We start from the raw sequence: 25,101 nt of genomic DNA, 5'->3' as shown, positions 1-25,101 counted from the left end.
GATACTTGATCGATCGTTCGCGGCCGTAGAGAGTTTTTTCTATTTCTGTTCATCGAGAGCCGTCTGATTATATTGAATCATTCAACGATCTGTTTTAGGATGTCTATTTATATTGACCGAATGATTCTCTACACGGATAATAAATATATCGCACAACAATTAGTATATAGCATACAGTAGTAATCTTACTAAAATAATGTGATGTAAGTGTATAATTGCGGTATCGTGTTTGCATTTTTTTAACTGACTTCAATAAAGGAGGAGGTTCTCAATTCGTCGGTATTTTTTTATGTTTGTTACCTCAAAACATTCGACTGGGTGAACCAATTTTGATTATTCTTATTTAATTAAAAGCTGTTGCTTCCCGTCCCATTGTAATTTGGTGCAGATCTGACAATGGTATCCATGAGAAAACCATAAAAGTCTTAAATTTTCTATACATACGTATAGCAAAGTGGATGATAAATTTACGAATAACTTAATATCGCGCCAACCGATCTCAATGATTTTTTTTTATTAGAAAAGATATACTTCAATTCTTCAAGAGTTCCGTTATTTTGTCATGGATTCCGTGTTCAGAACCTAACGAAAACTCTCACCAAACTATCTTAGAAGTATACACACATAGTTGAGAGATGTGCTTGTATCGCACGCGCGACGTGAGGAGGCGAGAGGCGAGAGCGGGGCTGCGGTGGGAGGATACCAATTTCAAAAAATATCATTAATTTTAAACTACATTATATTGATTCTTCAGTTGTAGAAAATTACGCAATTGTTTTTATACTTTTTAGTGCATATTAGTCTGTCCTTTTTTTGTAATTTTTTACGATTCCAGCTAAGTAGCTTTACCCGTGCTTACATTAGTCGCCATTGTATCTCCTACCTGTATCTTTATCGTACTGCGGCTTGTAACGGAAATCAAAACCAAAGAAGCAAATAAAAAAATACGGGTTGCACTCCGGGAGTACCCGCAGAAGTGAAAACTTGAACATTTGAACGTTGTGCATTTTTGAATATTTTGGAATGGTTAGGGACTAATTTCTCACGAATTGCTATATTTATCAATACAAAAATACTAGCATTTTTGTGCTTTAATACAATATTCATTTCTTGGGCTATCGTACACAAAAATGTCAATTTATGTTACATAAAAAATTTAACAGTTCAGAACTACTACAATCTAATTAATTAATCTAGTTCTAGTTACGATTATTGTAATTTTTGGAGTCGGTGGCAGCCAAAATAGGACTCTGACTACATACATGGGTGAGATGTGCTTGAGTCGTGAGCAGGCGAGAGGCGAAAGCGGGTCGCGGCGGAAGGACACCGATTCTAAAAATAACAATGATTGTAACTAGAATTAGATTGCATAAAATACGCAATTATTTTTATACTTTTAGTGCATATCATATCTATGGTTTTGGAATAGTATTTTTGAAGTCGGTTGTTATTTTGTTAAATTTTTTTTACCTACATTCAGGTGTAAATGTTGTGGTCATGTTTATCCTGGTGGTTGGAATGGGTAAATAAAATAAATCCGTCCAAAAATTTGTCTCCAAAATATATTAATTTATTTCACATTTATAGTTGATTACGTTTTAAACTATATAAATAAATTCACAGATTTGATCGATGTGTCCTTTCACTATTTATACATTGCTAGATCACTAAGCTACACAGTTACTACACTATATTATGAAATACGTTGATAATTATTCGAATAAAAGCCATTTTGGAGATATTGTTATTAACTCCTCTTTACCTGACAATTTTCATCAGTGATATAAAAAACTTCCATTCGTTACATTCTGATGCATAAATAAATAGAAAACTTGAGTTCACAAAACTAAGCGCCGTGAGTATGAACCTACAAGAAACTCGAAATTATTTTTATAAATATTTAATCGTCAATTATGATTTAAGTACCGAAGATGATCACCTACCATCAAGTGAGTCCAATTCTCGTCTGTTGACGAATAAGAGTTTTGAAATTTTACCAAAACACAAGTAGAATAAGTTTTTCTGACCAGACGTGCAAGACTTTCAGCTAATGGTATGTGATACTCAGTGAACAACAAAGTTCTGAGCGGTCGAGAGAAATAACGATACGTGTCAGTAGCTGAGCAATGTACGGCTGAGATCTATAGAACAATTGTTGCGTCATCACGGCCGCAAAAGATACTGCAGTGGACTCCACCTAACTGACATTCTGATGTTTTAACCCGAACAATATGTGAACCGTTTGAACCAATAATTTGCTTAAAATGAAATAGAGAATATTGCTGATATCCAAACGTTTTCAATCCAATAGGTTCATAATCAAATTTACACACTCACCATTTATACTACTGACTCGTTAAGTTATTGAGATACTTTGTATCTTTAAAAATCATACACATAATAATAATCATAAGTTGAAAATGTTGAAGGAAGAAAACTTGTTATTATATATGTCAGGAATTTGAAATAGACGTTAATATTTGAGTTATTATTTATTAGATGCCTTTGTATCTTTGCATTCCCTTTGGAATGTTAAATAAATTAGTACTTATGTCTGGTACGGAATGTTGGTACCTGGAATGATAGGTTGTTTCAGATATCTCGTTATTGATGAAATGTCCAAATTCACTCTCGTCTTGGTTTTTAATACAAAATGTATCTTTTCAGATTAGCAGATATGGACTGACTATCAAACAATGAAAATGACTGAACGCGGAGTGACGTAAAGATAACAGTGAAAGTTGAATGTTATATTTTATTAGTCAGTGAAGTGTTAGTGCGTTGGAACCAATCAATATGTGGAAGATTAGTGTAATGTTTTCTGTTTCAATGTAAGTACTACATAGCAACAACGATTTTATTGTTATTTGTCAAACTGTTTGTTTTGTTAGACATGGATCGTATTTCATTGTTGTACATGTTTTAATGGCATTTTCTTTGATGCGTGACGAGAGTATTAGATTTAGTATTAGATGCAATGAAACTGTTTTATACATATGAAGCACCTTAAAACATGAGTCATGGCTCATTCTGTTCGGAGAAACATCTAGAATATATTTGTAAATAGGTAATGCAATGCAATATTAACCAAGTAAGATGAAAAAAGATGTCATTTAGTTTTTCGTAATAACTCAAATGCTATGTGTATTTCTTTCTGAATGTCGAATCCTACAAGAGGAGGAAATTTCCAATATTAAAGCACTTGTGCGTATTTAGCGCCCTGCCGCCAAAAGGTGTAGAAGTCCGTCTAGAGTTAGGCGGCAAGGAATAAGTCAAACAGATTTAAGGAATCCGCTCAACTCCACTTTCGATCGACACGCCATTAATATGTAGCGTTCTCCACAGTGCGATTTTCAAGAAACTTTCTTCCACGAATTACAATTCTGTGGAATGAGCTTCTTTGTGCGGTGTTTTCAGGACGATACGAGAGGGGAACCTTCAAAAAAAGCGCGTGCACTTTTTTAAAGCGCTGGCAACGCTCTTGTGATTATCTGGTATTGCAGGAGATTGTGGGCGGCGGTGATCACTTAACATCAGATGACCTGTACGCTCGTTTGTCCTCCTATTCCATAAAAAAAAAACATATTATGTTGTAGTTGAAATGATTTGTAAGACGATGAAGCTGCAAAACTTGATTTACTTTTAAATCTTTAGTGACAATGAGTTTTATGCAACTGCTTCTCAATAAAGCTCAACCTTATGCGAAGTGTAGGTAAATTTAAAAAGAAAAGAAACTTGACGTGAAGTGGCATTTCCTTGACCTACATGAATAAAGTGATTTTGATTTGATTTAAGATCCACTCCAAGAGTTCATTCGTGGTCGAATTTAATATTTGATATTTATTAGGGTTTCAATCCCTTGAACATATAAAACAATAAAGACTCAACTAAACAGATTAATGTTTCTTTAACGTGGACAACAAACAGATAATCATAAAATACTTCATTGATTTTAAAACATGATTCATTATATTGGAGTCTTCTTACAACAAGGAGCTATAATTCCGTCAAATTATTAAGTTGACTTTAAGTAATAGATATATTTGAAATATATACTTGAAATATTTCTTAAGAAATTACTGTTACACGTTTATTAAAGTAAATTAATAACTAGTGACCAATTTGGCGTCACAATTACACTCTATTAACAGTTTCTTACAACTTGAATAAAATACACACGAGTTAACGGCACCAAAGTCACAGTAAATATACTATGTACAATTTATACGACTAGATAGAGCCTCCTGCTGTCAGACAACCGATGAAAACAGGCCAGGAATATTGCTTTAGTGAGCGTGACAAGCTATGTTTTACACTTGCGGTTTATATGTCACTTTATGCTAGTGTGCGTGCATTGCTCAAAATAGAGGTTAATTGTCAAATTCAATTTTTTTTTGACGTTTTCACAGCTGTCACAGTCTATCTAGACGTATGATAATGATCTAAGCTTTTAACATTTATTGAAAAAAAAAAAAACAATTTAAATATGGACTATAAAATATAATAATAAAATATCGAATGAAACTTGTCAATGTCAGCTTGTGCTGTACTTATTACTCGTAATACATTAATATTGTCGTGGAATTTTTTTTTTAGTTGACTATTTGAATTATTATTGTTAACACAATGGGTGTGACCGGAGGCTTAGTTTGTTTTCTTTAAATTTTCAAATTCAAGTGATTGTAATATTTTCCCAAAAGACCTGTTTTGGTGTCACCGTTGTTCGTTCTGGTTCGTGCCTGGATGTTCCTTAGTACAGGGTAGTGTTACGTAGTAGCATCCCATTGCCAGGTCCATCACCAAATGCCCTGACGTTACATCACTGTGACATATATATATACATATATATTTATTTAATATAGGTCGTTCAAAAGGTATTTTACCTTCATTTTTTACCTCAAAAATCGGTGTGTGTGGTTTAGCTTATTAATCAATTACTTTGGTTATTTTTTAACTGATCGCGTTCCCTTAGTTGACTCGAGCCGACTTTACCCGAATAAGCGTTACATAGCCGAGCGTGACATCTCAGTCTCATTCAATACTCACAAAAAAGTGTTCAACGTTCCTGAAGAAGTTTCCACTTCAAAGGTCTTTCGTACGTCCTGTAACTTAATAGGCCAATCCGTTGTCTCACACCAAGTAACCAACAAACACAATATGTTGGCAGCAATAGGGGTTGGCAGCGTTCCTGCGTTTCCTCTGGTGTTCAAAAGGGTTTGTATCGCGCTGATCACAAACAATTAAGTGACCTGTATGTATATTGTGTTGGGTTTCCTCTTCTATAAATTAAAACTAACCTGCGCCTGATGAACGAGACATACCAAGATTTACGATCCATGCGTCACTCGAACGGTTGGCCAGTTGGTAAGAGCGCTCGGACGCAACCCGAGAGGTCGTGGGTCTGAGTCTCGCATCATTCATAAATTCTGGTTACAAACTTAATCCCAGAAGTGAAGGATATTTAAAATAATAAATTGTTTAAAAACTAAGTTATTCATTTGTTATACGAGGAAGTAGTTCATTCAGTAGTTTTGCACAACACAATCAATATTTACGAACGCAACATTTCGTGGGCGATCTAGAATGACCACCGCTTTGATAAATTCCTTGTCATTTGCTAATCTAACATCATTACGTACTTGTCAAGATTCACTTCGGAATTATCTAACTTGTCTGGACCATTAATTGGTACTTCCCACTAATCAATACCATAATTAATATACAATTAAGTACATCTCAATTAATTACATGAATATCACTAATTGAAAGAAGCAGAAAGATAAAGTAACGTTATGTAATAAAAAAATTGTCAGTTGTTGAGACTGTCGATACAAGTGAAAACTTACAACTTTTATTCATAAAATTTGAAATTTAATAATGTTTAAAAACAATTAAATTATTAATTTCAATTTATTCTTTAAAGAAATTTTCAATAATATATTAATCAAACAAAAACACAATTTCAACAATTCACATTTTAAACACGGAATTAATGTGAGCTGTATAGCTCACACACATAATGCTATAAGCATGTCGGTGACGCGAACTCACGAAGATTCACCCATCCAATAAGTGTTCAACGCGCCGTAAGAAGTGTTCACTTCAAAAAGTAAAGTTAATTGAAATAATATAACAAAATGTGCGCGGGTAGACTTGCTGGCACCCGCTATTGATGTAGTTGTGATAGTCCTAGCAGTAGTTCAGGGTATTCATGACGGTATATGTTGGAGACATATTCAATTTAATTCACTTTTACGACATAAGTCAATGTCAAAGAAGTGTCCAGGTTCGCGCCTAGGTTTTGCACAATATGATTGATGTGTGTGATAGATCGACCACAATGGTCTTCGGAATCAATAAATTCAACAAGATAAATCTCTCTTTCGGAATCTGTATCAGCATTCAACAAGTTATAATTCATGAGTGTTTTCATTTCAATAAGTTTGTTTTACCGACTGCTCAAGTGTGAATTGGACCCCGCATACCATATTATGTTTTGGAGGAAAATTTGGCAGGAAATGGTCCAGAACTTGTTGGACCAGGTCGCTTGTTTTTTGAGTTTTTTTATATTATGGTATTTCATTGGAGCTGCAACTGTTAATCTTTTCGCACTCATGTCCAGACTGCATTAGTGTGACATCAATATTGATTAAGAATTCTTAAATGTCTTAAATGCATTTTTAATGATGAACTATTAGGACTATGAAATGCTTACGAAACTGAAGTGACAGTGGGTAGGGCACAAAACTCGACGGAAAGATGGTCGTTAGGGCAGTAAAGTCCTCTAATGGTGACCACGTACCGGAAGACGCAGTGTTGGTAGGACCCCACAAGATGGATCGACGATTTATTTAAGATGTTTGGGGAGGCCTTTGTCCAGCAGTGGGCGTCTTCCAGCTGATGATGATTAGGACTAAGATACTGAGAAGTTTTACACATTATGTTGTCATCAAACATTTATAGGATATATAAACATAACATATATAAAAAATTATAATTATAACAGAAATGCACTGTATTGACCGATAAAAAATAAAACTTAAATTTTAACTCTTTACTATAATTTAAAGATACAGTAAAAATTTAATTAAATTTAACAGAAATACATTTAAATTAATATTACTAGCCCTAGGCCATTAATATACTATAATGACATTTAATATTTCTCAGCACACTGTATTTAAAGTATGTGATGTCAATGTACTGATTATATCGGTTCAATGTCATTCAAGTATGGCTTTAAGAAGATTGATATAATGTTCAGATACATTAGTATAGGGCGAATCGAGTGTTCCTATTGAATTATTGGGAGGCGATTTCATATAGGTAGGTATATATGACCTTGTGTATATATATACATGTTCTTCAACAAACATATAACAGTTTGTTAGAAATTAATGATGATGAAACCGCTACGCGTTGGTTACGCGTGTAATATATAATAAGTAGAACATAAGACTGTCTTTTAATTTATCCCTAGTTTTATTTGAAATTGTGTCTGTATACTTTTGTTATTATAGTGTAAATTTTTATCGACTTGATCGATTGATAGATCATACGACTTACTTCAAGGTGTGGAGGAAATTTATGAGGGCGTATCATATAATAATATAAAATTGACACACATTTTACACAAACTATCTTTCCCCAATTAAGGCATATATAGTCTGTGGTATGGGTTGCAAGACAACGATATATTTAATACAATATACTTACTTAAACATAGATAAATACGTGAATACATATAGACATCCATGACTCGGAAAGAAACATCCATATACATCATATAAGTGCTTGGATCTACCGGGATTCGAACCCGGCACCTCTTGCTTACTAAGCAGTAGGATCTTAAAAATCATATAAACTTGCTTTAATCATTTTTTCTTTCGCATAATATAAAGTATAATAATTAAATCGAAAATTAAATCCAGCATTAATTCTGAACCAAACGATATCAGATTGCACGCCCAAATTTGATCTGCCCTTTAAACTCATTTAAACATAATATGGTTCTCACTTAAACGTGTTGATAGCGAGCTTATAATTTAGATGTCGTATCAAATCAAATTCATTCAATAAGTATCACATAGGCGGTCCCAATGTGTGTCACTTCGTATGTGGTCCGGTGAATGCAATCAGAACTATGAACTTTTAAATCAAGATTGGTTCTTTTTGCTTTGAAATAGATAAATTTAATCATTTTTAGAGATATTTAGCGATTATTACGAGAGTGCAGACTTTATTACAGTTTCGTCTGAATATCCACAGAGCTATATAATGCAAATAAAAATAAATTAATATAATGAAACAACGTAGAGCTATTTGATACTTGTGAAAGTCGTTTAAAATAATCGTCCGCCACGTACCAATGTGATTTCGATGTTCTAATTCATTTAAACGTTTATTCGACGCCTACGGTCTACTATGAGGTCAGCAACGCTCCTGTGATACCTCTGGTGCTACAACAGAGTATAGGCCGCGGTGATCAGTCTCACTTAAATTGTATTTTTATTGTATTATACCTTGTATTTCTTTCTGCCCCCCACATAAGGAATCCGATTATTTGAACACACCGATTAAAAACCACTGATTTTACTAAATTGCTGTTATAACCTCTACCGTATATGACAAGCGTTTATATGGTCCTCTGCAATGACATTCTATAGATATGGAAATATCATTCGCAGTCTGACAGTGGAACGGCAAATGTGTGCTTAAAGATAATGTAAGCACACTTTTCTCCTTAGTCGTGTGTCAATCAACAAGCCTAAGTGTGCTATAAAAAGTGCTTAAATAATACATTAATGACTCAAAAAAAAGATGGTGTGACTTATCATCGGTAAGGTTATTTTATTTATATAATTTAGATTGATATGCAAAAAGCGTAAGTAATTTAATAAAACTAATATTTTTTCACTAAACCGCTTGTCAGAATGAAACAGATGAAATTTTTGCCCGTTGTTTAAAATAATTAAAATGTTTTTTTACCCAACTTCAAAAAAGGTCGAGGTTCTCAATTCCTTGGTATGTTTTTTATGTTTATTACCTCAGAACTTTCGACTGGGTGAACCGATTTTGATAATTCTTTTTTTATTGGAAAGCTTCCATGTTCCATGTTACTAGAATTAAATTTATTAATTAGATTGTATAAAAATACGCAATTATTTTTATACTTTTCAGTGTATATTATATCTATTGTTTTGGAATAGTGTTTTTGAAGTCAGTTGTTTTTTTTGTTAATTTTTTTTAAAGGCCTAGTGAACAATGATTCGAAATATTGTATTTTGTGTAATGTGAACAGCTTACAAGAACGTGATCGCTTACATACTAGTGCTATTTACACGTTATCAAGGAAGTATATTAGTTATATTATATATTACTTACCTAGTGATAATTGATACTTATTTACATCGCAAATATGTAAAAGCCAATATTTTTCAGTTTTCCCGTACACGAGATAATGAAAGAGTATTAATAGTAATATTATATATGAGTATTAGTTTCTCTCATTAAAGGTTAACTTATTAAATCCAAATCGCTTTAGAACATAAAGAAGTTACAAATTTAAACACAAGCCAATAAATAAACATACAAACATTCTCCTTTATAATATGAGTGTGATTTTTGATTAAAAACGTAAAAACCTCCGACTGAACAGATCTTGATTGGAAAAAGGGGACAGACAGACGAATGTAAAACTTATAGCAACCCTCTTTTTCGTCTGGGCTTAAAAAAATACCTAACTGCTAGTCCACTGATGTCGCTGTCCAAATCGGGTTCTAAATTCAAAATGCGCAGCTGAAACTTAAATAGTTTTTACATTGCTGCCCATTGACCAATAATTCCAATATCTACTTATACCTAGACAAAACACCAGAAAGAATTTTTTACCGGGTGTTTTATTAATTGCTATTGGTATAACAAAATGTACGTACGTAATTGGAAGACTAAATATATTAGTATTTATTTGGCTTTAGCTGGCGGTGGCCAACGGAAACATTATTTTGTGAAGTTTATTTTTAAAGACATCAAAAGATCATATTCTAGCGTGTCCACTATAGTAAAAATAATGCAAATAATTCAATTGCAATATTTTTATTTTGACGCGTTTAGCAAAATAGTCACAATTTCTCATGCAACTCTGAATGAGCGGTGATATCACACCACGAATCTATTATAAATCACTTTTTTTGTTTACAATAACCAAGCTTGTTCATTTAGCAACCCGTAACATGTACCGAATAATGATTCCTAGACTATTGTAAACACAAGTGGATATAGCGTCTCAAGTGGCCGGTGCCGGGTTTGGCGCCAAAACAGCTCAGCAGGTGGCTTCTGCGGGCGCGCGTGACGTGTAGGCATATCAAAGGTATATTAATAATTTATTTCACACATTTTTATTTTATTTGAGACGTATCAGCACAAATCATCTTATTTATGGGAGCAAGCAACAATATATTTCATCAAGTATGGTTACAATTCAACACGCATTAATCGGAAACAAACATTCACATTCATCATCATCAATATAAATGTTTGCACCTACCAGAATTCAAACTCAGGATCTCTAATTCAGTGGGCAGGGTCACTAACCACTGAGCTCTGTGGGTCATTGATGATTTTGCTTAAGTTGCTGTTGCGAGATCTTCCTGAGTAAATATATCATACGAATATAACTAGAAGATACTCACCATAAATAAATATCCTCTGAACTGGACCAATATCTAAAATATTTATGAATAAAGTAATATTTTGTTTGATGTGACTTTCTAGTTAACCAATTTCTATACTTTCCAATTGGCCGTGAGATAGAAATATATTTAATTAGCATAGGGAGTAACAATGACATAACATATTGCAACAACACTTGGTAAACGTCATAGAGCTACATCAGTTCCTAAAGGGGATTAGACATGGAGAGAAGAACTGATAAGAAACTCCCAGTCCATTTTTAATATCATAATATTTATAACAACTAACCCTATTAGTATTACACAATTTTAGTTGGACTGCGCAGAACCACACAAGAACCATGCATCATAACTATACTCTAAATTATAATCCACTATTCTATAGTAAATCTTCCTTGTCAAAGAAGCTTTCAGATTGATAAATCTGCTCCAAACGTTTTTAACTGCAAATATAAATACATAATGTCGAATTCAACTCCATATAGAATCATTTCATAAGTTATCAGAATTCATTATAGGTGGTCTAATATATCGTCAGCAAATGGAGAATGAATCAGTGGCAAATATAAATATAGTGAACCACAATACAAATACGTGTGAATCACCATTTATATTTCTCACGCATATTTAATTTAGCAGTAATGATTTATAGAGAATGTGTTTTTACTGTGGGTACTTGACTTGGTTTAGCTACGTGATCTAATAGTGTTTTTTTTAGACTATTTAAAGAGTTTTGTAAACGAAACAAATATGCAACGGGAACGGGTTAGTATTAAGATACTCTATGTATACGAGGCTGTATCTTGTAACCCTTAGCACTCTACACAGCTGAAAAATTTACAACAGAACATAAAAAGATACTCTGTCTTACTAATAAAGACAGTTTAAAGTTACTAAAAGATTAAAATTAAATTCTCCCTTTATGTCACTCTGTAGTGACAAAGGTAAGATAGAGACGGTTTAAATATGGAGTAACTTTCCACTGCGCTTATTAATGAAACAGACTTAGTTTACAAAAGTATTATGTGTGTAAGTATTATCTTATACGATAGTACGGAACACGTAGTTATGTTTTATAATGTATTCAGATAATGAAAGTGCAGCATAAATAACGTTCAGGCACAAAGTCACTTAAATTATAATAAATATAAAAGAAACTCGCAGCTTTAGATTATTTATACGTCAAGATAGACTGTGACAGCTGTGAAAACGTCGAATAAAATTGAAGTTGAGAATTAACCTCTATTTTGATCAATATACGCGCACTAACACAAAGCCACAGTGACACGAGGCCATAGGCACTATCAGGTTCGGGTGTCTTAAAGTACCTTCACTTCTACTTCAAAGCAGAGACCGTGCCCTGCCTAGGCCCTGTTCGGGTGTCTTAAAGTACCTTCACTTCTACTTCAAAGCAGAGACCGTGCCCTGCCTAGGCCCTGTTCGGGTGTCTTAAAGTACCTTCACTTCTACTTCAAAGCAGAGACCGTGCCCTGCCTAGGCCCTGTTCGGGCGTCTTAAAGTACCTTCACTTCTACTTCAAAGCAGAGAGCGTGCCCTGCCTAGGCCTTGTTCGGGTGTCTTAAAGTACCTTCACTTCTACTTCAAAGCAGAGACCGTGCCCTGCCTAGGCCCTCTTAGGATCCTACGCCTCTAAAAAGTAATAGCCTCTAAATAGGGAATAATAAATCATATGAGGATATAATTTAAAGCTCAGCACAGTAAGGGCCCACGTTTCCTAGCATGGGGAAAGAAAATAAAAAGAAATCGAGGGCCTCGATGTCCACATCTCAATTTTTAGGTATAGGGAGTTAAGGGCAGGCGCGCTAGCACAAGCAGGGAGCACAATATATCCTAGTACTTAAGTGTATTTCAATACCCAAATGTATAAATAAAAAAGTAACATACAAGTCGCGAGTGTAAGCTCACGAAAGCTCAAGTAAGGTCACGCACACTAACTAATGTAAAAAACCTGGCCTATTTTCATCTGTTGTCTAGCAGCAAGAGGCTCTATCTAGACGTATAAATTATCAAAGTTCACAAAATTGTAATGTGGTTGAAGCTATAGCTCAAACCAGAAGGGTGTGTCATAAAGAGTTGCGGACTGGTGATTTTGTTTGACTGCTGTCACTCAGATGTTAGATGCTTTCCAATACGTGAATAATGATACCTGTTACCTTTCTATATTTTATACGTCTACATAAACTGTCACAGCTGTGAACGCACGACGATAAAACTGTTAACATATATTTCCAGCAACGCACGCACACTAAAACAAGATGACATACGTATAGCGAATTTAAGATGTAATTTGTCACGCACACTCCAGTAATAAACCTGGAATGTTGTCATGGGTTGCCTAACAGCAGGAAGCTCTATCTAAACGTATAAAATATCTAAACCTGATACTTCGCCAAACATAAAATGGCAACGTTTCATGCTTGGACGAGGAATCAAAATTACGTGAGCTTCACGCAATCAGACCAAATATACAAGTAGGAGTAACGTAGTCATCACAAATAATTTAACGAAAATATATGAATTATTCAGATATAAAATTTAAATTTGAATAAACAAATTAAATAGTTTTTATCTGTTAGACATCGCGTGGTGAACGTGTAACAATTTGCATGGCAATAAGGAAGAATGGCTTGTATCTATTCTCTATGGATGAAATGTCAAATAAATTTGTTACGCCGCGGTTGAGTGTCTGGGCGTGCGAGTATCATCACGACTGACTTTATTGGTAAATCATTTGCAACGTGGAGGGTGCTGGAAGATGTAAAGTGCATATATAATTCAATTCGAAGAAACTTAAATTCTTATATAATTTATTCGACTAAATAGAGCATCTTGCTGCTAGACAACCGATGAAAACAGGCCAGGTTTATTACTTTATCGTGCATCACAAACTACGTTTTACTCTAGTCATTTGTATGTCACTTAGTGTTAGTGTACGTGCAATGCTCAAAATAGAGGTAAACAGTCAACCTCAATTTTTTTCGACGTTTTCTGTAACATTCTATCTAGACGTATAAATGATGTAAGCCTAAAATAGACAAATCCATAGAAACAATTTTTAAAGGATTAAAACGCGAGTAAGCAGTTACGCTAACCGTTTTTTACGTGAGGTATTTGCGTAAAAGTAAAATTTTTTATAATTTATTCATTTAAGCCGACATTTTTTGACCTTTGCAAAGCACCCCCTGAAATCGTGGCGTTAACGTGAACGTACATTTACTTACTCATAAAGTGTGAGCAACGAAGAACAATTTGTATTTGTAGATTATATCAGCCAAGTATTGTTTGAAATTGAAAACATATTATATAATTATCTGTTTCAAACAGTGTGTTAATGTTTGTAGTGTATAATATTATGATTCTTAATTGTTAATTATGTTTAATAGATTTAGAACTAGCACCTCAGCATCACTTTTTCTGAGTGATAAAAAATTAAACAAAATATAAACTTGCCATATCTTTTATTTTTGTTTTAACTCTATTTTATTGCAGACTAATATAAGTATTTATGTGTAAAACATAGATTATATTCTATATTCAAATATGTGCGTAGGTATTAACTATAATTTGGTCGTAACCGCAGACAAGTACTCCAACATATAAACAGCTTCACCAATACTGGACTGGTACAATGGTACTGGAGATGTTGACTTGCAAAATTGTCGTCATATTGAGTCTCGTGCCAGTATTTGGCGAGTGAACATCCGAGGATGCCTCATGTAGAGGCGAAGCACGTGTCGAATTGATTAAAAGACAAATTTTAGCGGAACTTACACTCAAGAACACTCTCAACATTTGGATATTTACAGCTGATTCTAAAATCTATTGATCTCGCTGAAATCAGATACGATAAAACATAATAATATTATAATATAAATCATGAACTTGTCATAAAATTGAAACTGTTATAAAACTGTTCCCTCGATCAATGACCCGTCACCTTTGGCCATCAAGATGTAGACGAATGTCGTTAATATTTTAAATAAAAGAAAATATTTATTTTGACACAAAAACTGCTTTAGGCTCTCTGAGTATTTTATTTTGCGAGTTTTTAATGAGCTGTCACGCTTAGCTATATAACGCTCGTTGGCGTAGAGTCAGAGCAAAGTTTACCAAATATATAATTATAATAGTATAATATATACTATATAGTCTATATTATAGTCTGGCTATAAATACTACTTACTTAGTCACTATAGAAAAAAAATATTACATTTGAATTTGGAACCTGTCATTTTATATGATTTTACATTAAGTTTTCTCATTTTGGCGCCAATTAATTATACAATATTTTGCAATATTAAAATGGAGTGGGGTGATAAAGAGAGCCGAATCACTGTGCTTGCATTACACAAAGTAGGTATAGAGCCAAATGCTATTTTTAAAACTCTCCGTAAGCTTGGTATTAATAAAAAGTATAAAAATATTTACACATTTTTATACAATCTAATTAATTTATCTAATTCTAGTTACGATAATTGTTATTTTTAGAATCGGTGTCCTTCCGCCGCGACCCGCTCTCGCCTCTCGCCTCCTCACGACTCAGCACATCTCACCTATACCTATATATGTAGTCACAAACCTAATTTGGCTGACACCGACTCCAACAATTACAATAATCGTAACTAGAATTAGATTGTATAAAAATACGCAATTATTTTTATACTTTTTAGTGCATATTATAACTATTGTTACCCGACTTCAAAAAAGCAGGAGGTTCTCAATTCGTCGGTATGTTATTTTTTTCTTTATGTTTGTTACCTCAAAAATTTCGACTGGGTGAACCGAATTTGATTATTCTTTTTTTTTATTCGAAAGCTGGTGCTTCCCGTGTGGTCCCATTTTAATTTGGTCTAGATTTGACAATGGCATCTATGAGAAAACCATAAAAGTCTTAAATTTGCTATACATACGTATAGTAAAGTCGATGATAAATTTACGATTAACTCAATATCGTGAAAACCGATGTCGATGATGCTTTTTTTATTGGAAAGGATTAAAAAGAAAAAAAAATAAAGATAGTTTGGTGATAGTTTGGTTAGGTTCTGATTACGAAATCCATGAAAAAGTAACGGAACTCTTTAATTCCTAGGAGCAAATTAACGATACTCGGCCGAATCTTTTTATGGTAGCCTTTACGACAGTTACTTGACCAAAACTACGTTACGAAAGATTTGGCCGAGTATCTTTAATTTGCTCCTAAGAATCGAAGAGTTCCGTTATTTTGTCATGGATTCCATTATCAGATCCCAACCAACTCTCACCAAACTACCTTTGAAGTATATTCTTTCCAATAAAAAAGAATCATCGAAATCGGTTGGCGCGATATTGAGTTATTCGTAAATTTTTCGTCCACATTCGTATAGCAAATTTAAGACTTTTATGGTTTTCTCGTGGATGCCATTGTCAGATCTGGACCAAGTTACAATGGGACCACACGGCTAGCTACAGCTTTCAAATAAAAAAAAATATCAAAACCAGTTTACCCAGTCGAAAGTTTTGAGGTGACAAACATTAAAAAAACATACCTACGAATTGAGAACCTCCTCCTTTTTTGAAGTCGGTTAATAAAATGTTTGTGTACCAGGCTATGAATAGGTATAATGAGACTTCCTCTGTTTGTGACAGAAAAAGATCCGGCCGTACACGTAGTGTTTCGAGGAAATCCTGTCCGAAAGCAAAAGATTTTATCTCGGGAGATGTACCTATAACCATGTCGCGTATTTTAAAAGATGACTCAGGATTGCAGCCTATAAGGGACGTACTGGTCATTTCTTAACTGATAATTTAAAAAGAATAGCGTGGTAAAATCGGAACAACTATTGAAGCGGTACGCAAAGGGAGGTTACAGAAAAATTTTGTTTACGGATGAATTTTTTTACAATTGATCAACATTTTAACAAACAAAATGACCGTATTCATGCTTAAAGCTCTAAGGAAGCTTCCCAATGAGTCGACAGAGTTCACTGTTCGACTTCAGTGATGGTTTGGTGGGGTATTAGCTATGAAGGAGTGCCTGACCCATACTTTTGTGAAAAGGTTTCAAAACATCGGCACAAGAGGTTAGTTTTGGTCCGCTAATGATGCTGTTAGTTTATTATACAGTTGAGAAGCTATAATAGTATATTTAATATAGCTCCTCAACTGTTTAATAAACTACCAGCATCATTAGCGGACCAAAACTTAAATATTAACTCTTTTAAAAATAAAATTAAGGAATTTTTAATGACGAAGAAATATTATTCAGTTAAAGAGTATTTAACAGGCATGAATCTATAGTCATTAGAATAAGTTAATTTAGATATTTCAAATTGACATTTTTAGTAAACAATTTTTATTTTTCACATTTTAATAATACTTATTAGTATGGTGGATAGACTTTTATGAATAATGTGGTTTTATGTTGTATGTTTTTCACTGTAAACTTAGAGTAAGAATGGTAAAATATTATTTTTGCATGCCTACCCGGCAGATTGTTAGCACCTATGAATATAATGTAACACCAATGTACCCACTCAATCAATGCAAATAAATAACTTGATTTGATTTGAGAGTATCACGATTCCATTCTTGAGAAGGTAGAGAAGCCCCTTTACAACACCATGTTCAATAACTAAGAATGGTCCTTCCAGCAAGATTCGGTGCCGGGTCATAAAGCTCGGTCTTGATTGGAAACGAACTGAAGTCTACCCGTCGTCTAGTCCCGATCTTAATCCGCTGGATTATGATTTAATATTGTTTTAAATGTTTTATATTTATTTATTAAGCTAAAATGCGCTAAAAGAAATAAATGTTATTTGAAATAGATTTTTTTTTCTTTGTTTCAGTATTTATGGCAAGACTAGGTACTATAAATGTATTAGCTGTGACTATTGTAACTCTCTGACGTCATCCGAGCTGAATCTATAAGGGTACGAAAGTACGACGAATTGCTTCAATACAATATATGTAGGTAGCCCCTTCATCATAGCCTGCCTCATCAACATTACTGCCTTTTCCCAAGGGAACTTATGAAGATACATTATTCAATTATTTTACGTCCGTTTGCACTAACACGTGGTGTTTGCCAAATCCATAGATTCACTTATGTTTGGGAATCGTTTTACTCATCTGGTGAGTGGTGATCATAGTCTGAGAGCTTTTCAACAATAATTTACGCGTGTTAATCAATAACAAGGTCTCACTTAAGCTTACATTTCAAGCTACCCTTCAGTGGCTGTGTTAACAGGAGTTCATTGTTAATGAAGCCAATACTCGCGCCAGTAGTTGTGCTTGGTTGATGCCTATAATTATTGTTTACAAAAGGAACACATAATAAAATAGTAGTTCAATAGAAACATTACTTTGTTCGTTATTATTGCAAGAAATACAAGCTTCTAGGAATACATCTATACAGAGAAACAATGCGTTTGCGTGGTTTGGTTTAGATATTTTTTATATATATTATGTTTTATTTGTTATTCATAATGTTGGTAGAGAGCATTAAAAAAGAACAATAGAAACCACCAGATCCTTCAACACTTGACTTGACTTATGACCTCTACAAATATGATTTGTACAAAAGTTTAGTTATGTGTCACCAGTTTGACATAACTTAATTAAATCGTGATTCTTTCAGCAAAACAATTAAGAAGATAGCCAATGTTTTAACTAAAGATTATCAATATCCTACATTATAATTAAATGTAAATACATCAATATTTTGAAATTATTTAGAGGAGATAAATAAGATTTTGTTGATGTACAGTGATCACTTTATACTGTGTTTTACGATAGTCCTCAATCGACGAGCCATGATCATAATATTTCTTTATAATAATAATAATAGAGCTTCACAATCAGGTTTATATTCTTATCTCGATTACTGATATCTTTTACAACAACATACACAGAGTGGCCAAAACAATACAATTTTTAATTTCCGGTGACCATTTAATGTACTTCGGTCTTGTTGATGTCACGTATGATTTGAAAGGAATTTCAGAATTGAACCAAAGTTCTTCATCCAGAGGATTTGATTATAATGATGAGAATGTGAGAATTGTTGAAATAATAATATCCAATTAATATAATAAAATAAAATATATAGTTTGTTTTTGTGTATAGAAAATAACCATTCTTTTTCATGTGAAAACTAAGACACTACATATAATAGCTTCATAAGACTTCATAAGACTTCATAAAATATTTATTTTTATGAAGCTAAGAACTTTTTCACTTTTAACGAGCAGTGATACAAGTGACAGTTTTATTTAGCAAATAGACTAAAACTAAAACTCAATAGCTTATCTTTGAAAGGTATTATTAGAAACAAACATATGTTAATACAAAAAAAATATAGGTGTATATTATTATTTTATATAGGTATATTATTGAGCATGGTTTAAAATTGTATGAAAGACATGGAACACGTCCCATAACTCATGCCTTAATCCACCATATTGTAGTCGTTCAGCGGGTAAGCTGATTATAAGCTATTACTGACTGTTACAGAATAGCTATTATGGAGACATTTGTCTTAAAACAACGAAGATTGAAATATATTTTGTGTGAACGTTCTTTTATTAAATTAAATAATGTTTGGGTTTATAAAAGACCCTTTACTATACACCATTTTGAATAATATTTCATGTATTTTGTGATTTATAGACTTGTTGATTTATTGTTTTCGGGTACCTACTATTTAACTTTAAGATTTTTAGAAAAACTACATTTATTTTTGACTTTCTCGTGAAGTCATGACGATTTGAGTATTTTTGTTGAATCATTTTACGTAGATGGTAATGGATTGGGCCCACTGATTTTCTCAGTGGTTCCCTGGAATACGACGATGTGTAGATAGTAACGGAGATTACTTCGAAAAACAATAAAAGTATTGGCAACATTCTACATTAAGCTGTTTTTCATTTTCTAAACATTTTCACTGTTACCTAGGTAAAATGTATTTTGACATACATAAGTGTCATGATTTGATTTGGGACATGTCACAGTATTTATGAGGCCGATGAATGTTCTAATGTCATCGATCTCTTTGTATTAAATATTATATTGATTTAAATTAGATACATAAATAGCAGACTTAATTATAAAAGATCAATTGAAGGAGGCTAAGGACTAGGTAATAGCGATAAATCTTAACTCACTTGAATCAGTTGTAATTAAAGATAGCGTTGCATTTAAATTGATTTCTGCGTTCGTTAGATTAAACGCATCAAATTGCAAACGTATACTATAATTCAAATAGGTACTGTTATTTTATGTATACAGTTAAAGCAATTATTTTCATCGTTGACTTTAAATGATGTGGCATTGCAGCAAATATATAAATATACCAACATAAATTACTGCTTGATAAATTGATAAGTTTCTTGTACTAAAGCTCAACCATATCTAAAGTAATGGTAAATCGCCATGACGTATGTATACCTTTTGAAATTAAATTATTTATAACCAGAAGCCAACACATACAATGCATAACTTGTTAATTGTAACTTGTTGTTAGTGACCCCTGAAAACGTACTCTGAAAAGGTCACAAAACGTCGGCTTAACTAAAATCATTACAAAGATGTAACTATTAAGCAATATCTAATGTAAAAATACAGTTACAATTACACCCGTTTTAATAGTGTAAGAAGTATTTTATAATAATATACAACACACTTTTTATTTGCAATCTGATGAGCTACCTAACACTCTTCAACTTTCGTTTTATTCCCTTAGGAGTCAAAATTAAAAATTTTGTCACTCTGCTTTTTTTAGTAGGTCTGCTATGTCAGCCTTTAGTCAGATTTTAGTAAGTTTTTATTAAAATTTTCGAAGATTACTCAGGCCTCAGCCTATAGCTTCTATGTAAAGCGTAAATCAACTCATTACTTAAAATACTCCTAGCTCAACCAACTCTACACGCTACGGTAATTAAGTCATAGCCAGCACACTTGTCTCAATTTAATTTAAGCAGTGTTCACGCGTTCCAACATCTTTCATCATTACATGACCTAGTACTGCAACAAACATATTTTTATGTCATTTCATTTTTTTTCGTCTCTTGTATAATATTCCGGAATGTGTAATTCTAATGTTGGTGAACTTGACTGACATCAACTTCAAAATTTGACTTTTTCATTTCAAGTGTTAATTATAAAATAACTGGCCGTTGTATTCTAGGAAGGGACAGTTTTGTTCTTACTCTATAAGGTATATGTATAGATAGAGTCTCTTGCTAGCGATTTGTATGTCACTTGTTGGTGGGCATATCTAGACGTATAACAAACATTAATAATTAATCATCATCAGCCGGAAGACGTCCTGCTGCTGGACAAAGGCTTTCCCCAAAGAACTCCACGATGATCGGTCCTGCGCTGCCATCATCCAACCTAATATTAACACATCAATCTCTATTTTCGCTATTATCTTCTAATAATTAGGAGGATTTCATATCAACTGGTTTTTTTTTTATATGTTATATGAACCGAAATGAAATAAATTTGAGATCCACTCTCCAATTGGTTTCTTTGAAAGAATTAATTCTGATGATATGAGTAACTATATCCACGTGTAATTGAGGTAACTCCTCACAATCTTATTTGTACTTAAGATATTTCTGGGAAATTTTTAAGGATTTTGTATGTTATTTTTGTTAAATGGTATTTACGCATTGGCAATTATTTTGTGTTATCAACCACCTGTTACTGAAAACATCACAAAACGTAAACATTCCTGTAAATGCAGATGGACACAAAATATTTATAATAATGACATGCAGAACATGTTTAACAAATAGTGGGGCATAACAATATCAGTACTTTAAATAATAATGAGCCACTTTCGTTAGTTGCAGCGTGTCATAATTCATTATCTATACTGCCAATGGCCACAATTTTAAATAGTAGTCCTCTAAGATAATATCAAAGACTTAAAGCGTTGTCATTTAATTTACAGTGGCAAGATCATTTGAAATAATAACACGTTATTGATACAATAAACAGTACAGTATGAATGAATTATAATTGAAACTAGTTTTGGATACAAGTAAGGCAATATAAATATATTACTTATAATATACACAACAAATGATGTGAATAATGTGTGCGTCTTGGAACGCCCCACGGAAGTGATAACTTAACAATTGAACTATATAATACATATTATCATTGAAATTGTTTAACTTGAATAAAACTTGGGTTATTATTTCGATTTTATGTATATTAATATGATAATGTAATGAAAGATTATTTTTAAATTTAATAAAATATTTTATTGAGCATTAAATATATTTTTATTCTTAGTTACAATTGACTATGTACATTATAATTTTGTGTCCGTACATTATTAGTATCATTATTTAATCCTATAAAAGTAACAGAGTCAAAGAGGCATTCATTTTGTAATGGCTGGTAGTTTTTTGACTTTCAATAAGTGATGTCACATCCTATTTTGAATAAAAATATTTGAATTTGAATTTGAATTTGAATTTGAATTTGAATAACAATTGGTTAGAGTGAGAGTGGAGGAGCCTGCCTACCGCTGCCGGGTAAAGGGAAGCCAGACAGACTGGTGCTGTAACGCGTTACGTTACGAAGCGGCTTACCATAAGATGTTATCACTTCTAAACATTACATATAATAATTCTTTTATTGTAACCCTTTCATAATTTTGTAATTCTCCCCTATCGATCCAGAAATCTTAATCTTACGTCTGTTTAATTAATAACGTTTATGTTCACAAATTGTGTGCATAAGTCTGATATTATTAGACATATCTATTAATAATACATTTTAGTTTGTATTGTTGCCAATATTTCTAAAACTGCAATTATTTTAATATTTATGTACTTAATTTCTGAACACTAGTACCAAATTTCAAATCATCATCTTTTAAAAATAAATAAAATAAGGGAACCTTTAATAAAACAAAAAAATATTTAACAACAGTTACACAATAGGTCACAAGGGGCTGCTGAAAATCAGCGCTGTGTTAGTATTATACCAACGTAGCATGACGCTGAGTCAGCTCCTTTTGATAACAATAACTGCTACACAGTACTTTTAAACTAAAATAATCACTATAATGTTATACATATACTTGTTGTTTTTGTCATTCGTATTATTTTTATGTTATAATTTCTTAATTTTTTTTAACCTCTATAAGCTCTTTTTTACTTTTATTATTCTGTGTTTGTATTTGTTATTAATAAAGTTTTCATTCATTCATTCAAATCTTTTAAATTTAATCGAAAATTTAGCAGTTATGTTATTATATTGATTGTGTAAACAGACGCACGAGTATAAATGCACCCGATCAATGAAAATTCTGCTTAAAAATCTTCCACAATGAATCTAATATAAGTGTGAGATTACGATTTTAAAAGTTGACTAAAGTCAAATTTAGTAAGTATAATTATTATTCTTATTTCTTACATTAAACAAACTTTAATAACATTTGATAATAATGAATTACGGATAAAATATAATTAAAGCTATCACACCATATTTAATAGTTATATTAAAATTAGAATTCACAATCTGTTCAAGCGAGGCGATTAATTTAACAAACGGTATGTGGGCATCAGGAAGGTTAAATAGAGCGTAACATTATGTCACCATCAACTGACTGATGTTATTTTTAACTACTACAGTATATAGGGGTACGAGTATAATTATGTTGCTATGCCAAAATGGACATGGCATTTTTAAAGAATCACATAATAAGTGGGTTGTAGATAAAAAAATTACGTTTAAAAAACCGACTTTAAAAACAAAAAAGTATAAAATAACTTAATAAACTTTTAACTTAAAACACCTCTTATGCAACCCATTATATCTTTAATATTAATAAACTACTATTATTTGTATGTGCTACCTTAATAATGATTTAATGTATTAAATTAGTCTTAAGCAATAAAGATCCCAATAAACGGGAACGGAAAAATGAATTAACTGAATTATTACCAGTGGGAGGCTCCTTTGCACAGGATGCCGGCTAGATTATGGGTAGATACCACAACAGCCCCTATTTCTGCCGTGAAGCAGAAATGTGTAATTATTACTATCTTTCGGTCTGAAAGGCGCCGTAGCTAATGAAATTACTGGGCAAATGAGACTTAACATCTTATGTCTCAAGGTGACGAGCACACTTGTGGCGCCATTAAGTATTTTTAGGGTTTTTTCAAGAATCCTGAGTGGCACTGCATTGTAATGGGCAGGGCGTATCAATTACCATCAGCTGAACGTCCTGTTCGTCTTGTCCCTCATTTTCATAAAAAAAAACTCCGAAAAAATGCTGTTCATAACTATATTTCACTTTCTTGTGAGGTAATGAATTATCGTGAAGAACGTTTGTTAGCTATGAATTACACGTAGCCTAGGACCCACTTATCGGGACACGGGCTAATCATAATATTACATAATGAACCTAAATGAAAACTCCTAAAAAAGTTGTCCACTAAATGGGAAGGGAGCTGGTGACTGGTGCACTTCGTTAATACGTAATTATCCATCACTACTCTGTGGTTTCTCCTAAAAAAATTCTTAAAGACAAAATTTTAAATCTTTTTTGTTTATTACGAAACTTCAGTAGGTAGAGTCGAGGCTTCCAGAAAGAGTTAGTTCCGTGCGTGACCCATATTGATTTATGAAAGTGGTTTACTGTTAAAAGTACTAAGAGGCTAATTACAAAATATATGTTTGAATGCTAACGATTTCTCAGTCACAATAATTGGTTACAGTACTTTTTTTATCTTGCTGTATCTCTGTTAGATATATTCTTCTCTCCCGCACGCCTTAACAGTCTTTACGCTAGTATGTAGTAAGTCAGGGTTCTGACTTCATCTAAAATGATCAGACCTACTTTTAAAATAGTCTTACTATGAAGTAAAAACAAACAAAGTATAAAGTAGTTATATGACGATAAATTATATTCCAACGATCATTATATTATTAGTATCATTCTCTATCTACTCACCTAAAGCTGCACCTAACGCTGCTTACAGTATACTGAAAATTTAATTCCAATTCTGCTTGGACAATTAATATTAGAAAACATGAAATCCTGTGAAAACACATACATTATATTGAAATAACAAATAAATTATCTTGTAACAGGTACGGGAAATTCCAGAATTGGTATTCACGACAAACAGAATGTTTCTAGACTTGTCACAGATGGTCTAAAACAAATAGATGCACGCTTTGAACAAGTTAAGAGTTTATTCTGAACCAATACGGAATTCTCATGTCGGATATATTGAGAATACTGACGAAGATATTATTCACATAATTTTAAAATACATCGCTACAATATTGACTTTTTAGAACTTTATTATAATGTATGTGTTACTGACATCCATAATCGGTTATTTAACAAAATCTAGGTAATATATGGAATACCTAATGT

The 25,101-nt window shown here is 32.7% G+C and overlaps 1 protein-coding gene across 1 annotated transcript in view; it reads left to right on the top strand.

Moving 5' to 3' along the window:
- Positions 1–25,101, top strand: part of LOC126971926 (A disintegrin and metalloproteinase with thrombospondin motifs 9-like) — a 213,854-nt gene that overhangs the window by 35,742 nt on the left and 153,011 nt on the right. The window contains exon 2 of the mRNA XM_050818436.1: positions 2,668–2,831. Within this exon, the coding sequence (XP_050674393.1) occupies positions 2,797–2,831 (35 nt within the window). The 5' untranslated portion in view covers positions 2,668–2,796. The remainder of the gene's footprint in view (positions 1–2,667; positions 2,832–25,101) is intronic.

Source organism: Leptidea sinapis, chromosome 25, assembly GCF_905404315.1.
Source record: "Leptidea sinapis chromosome 25, ilLepSina1.1, whole genome shotgun sequence".
Classification (NCBI taxonomy): Eukaryota; Metazoa; Arthropoda; class Insecta; order Lepidoptera; family Pieridae; genus Leptidea; species Leptidea sinapis.
The sequence above is the reverse complement of the archived record's forward strand: the minus strand, read 5'-3'. Positions and strand labels throughout refer to the sequence as shown.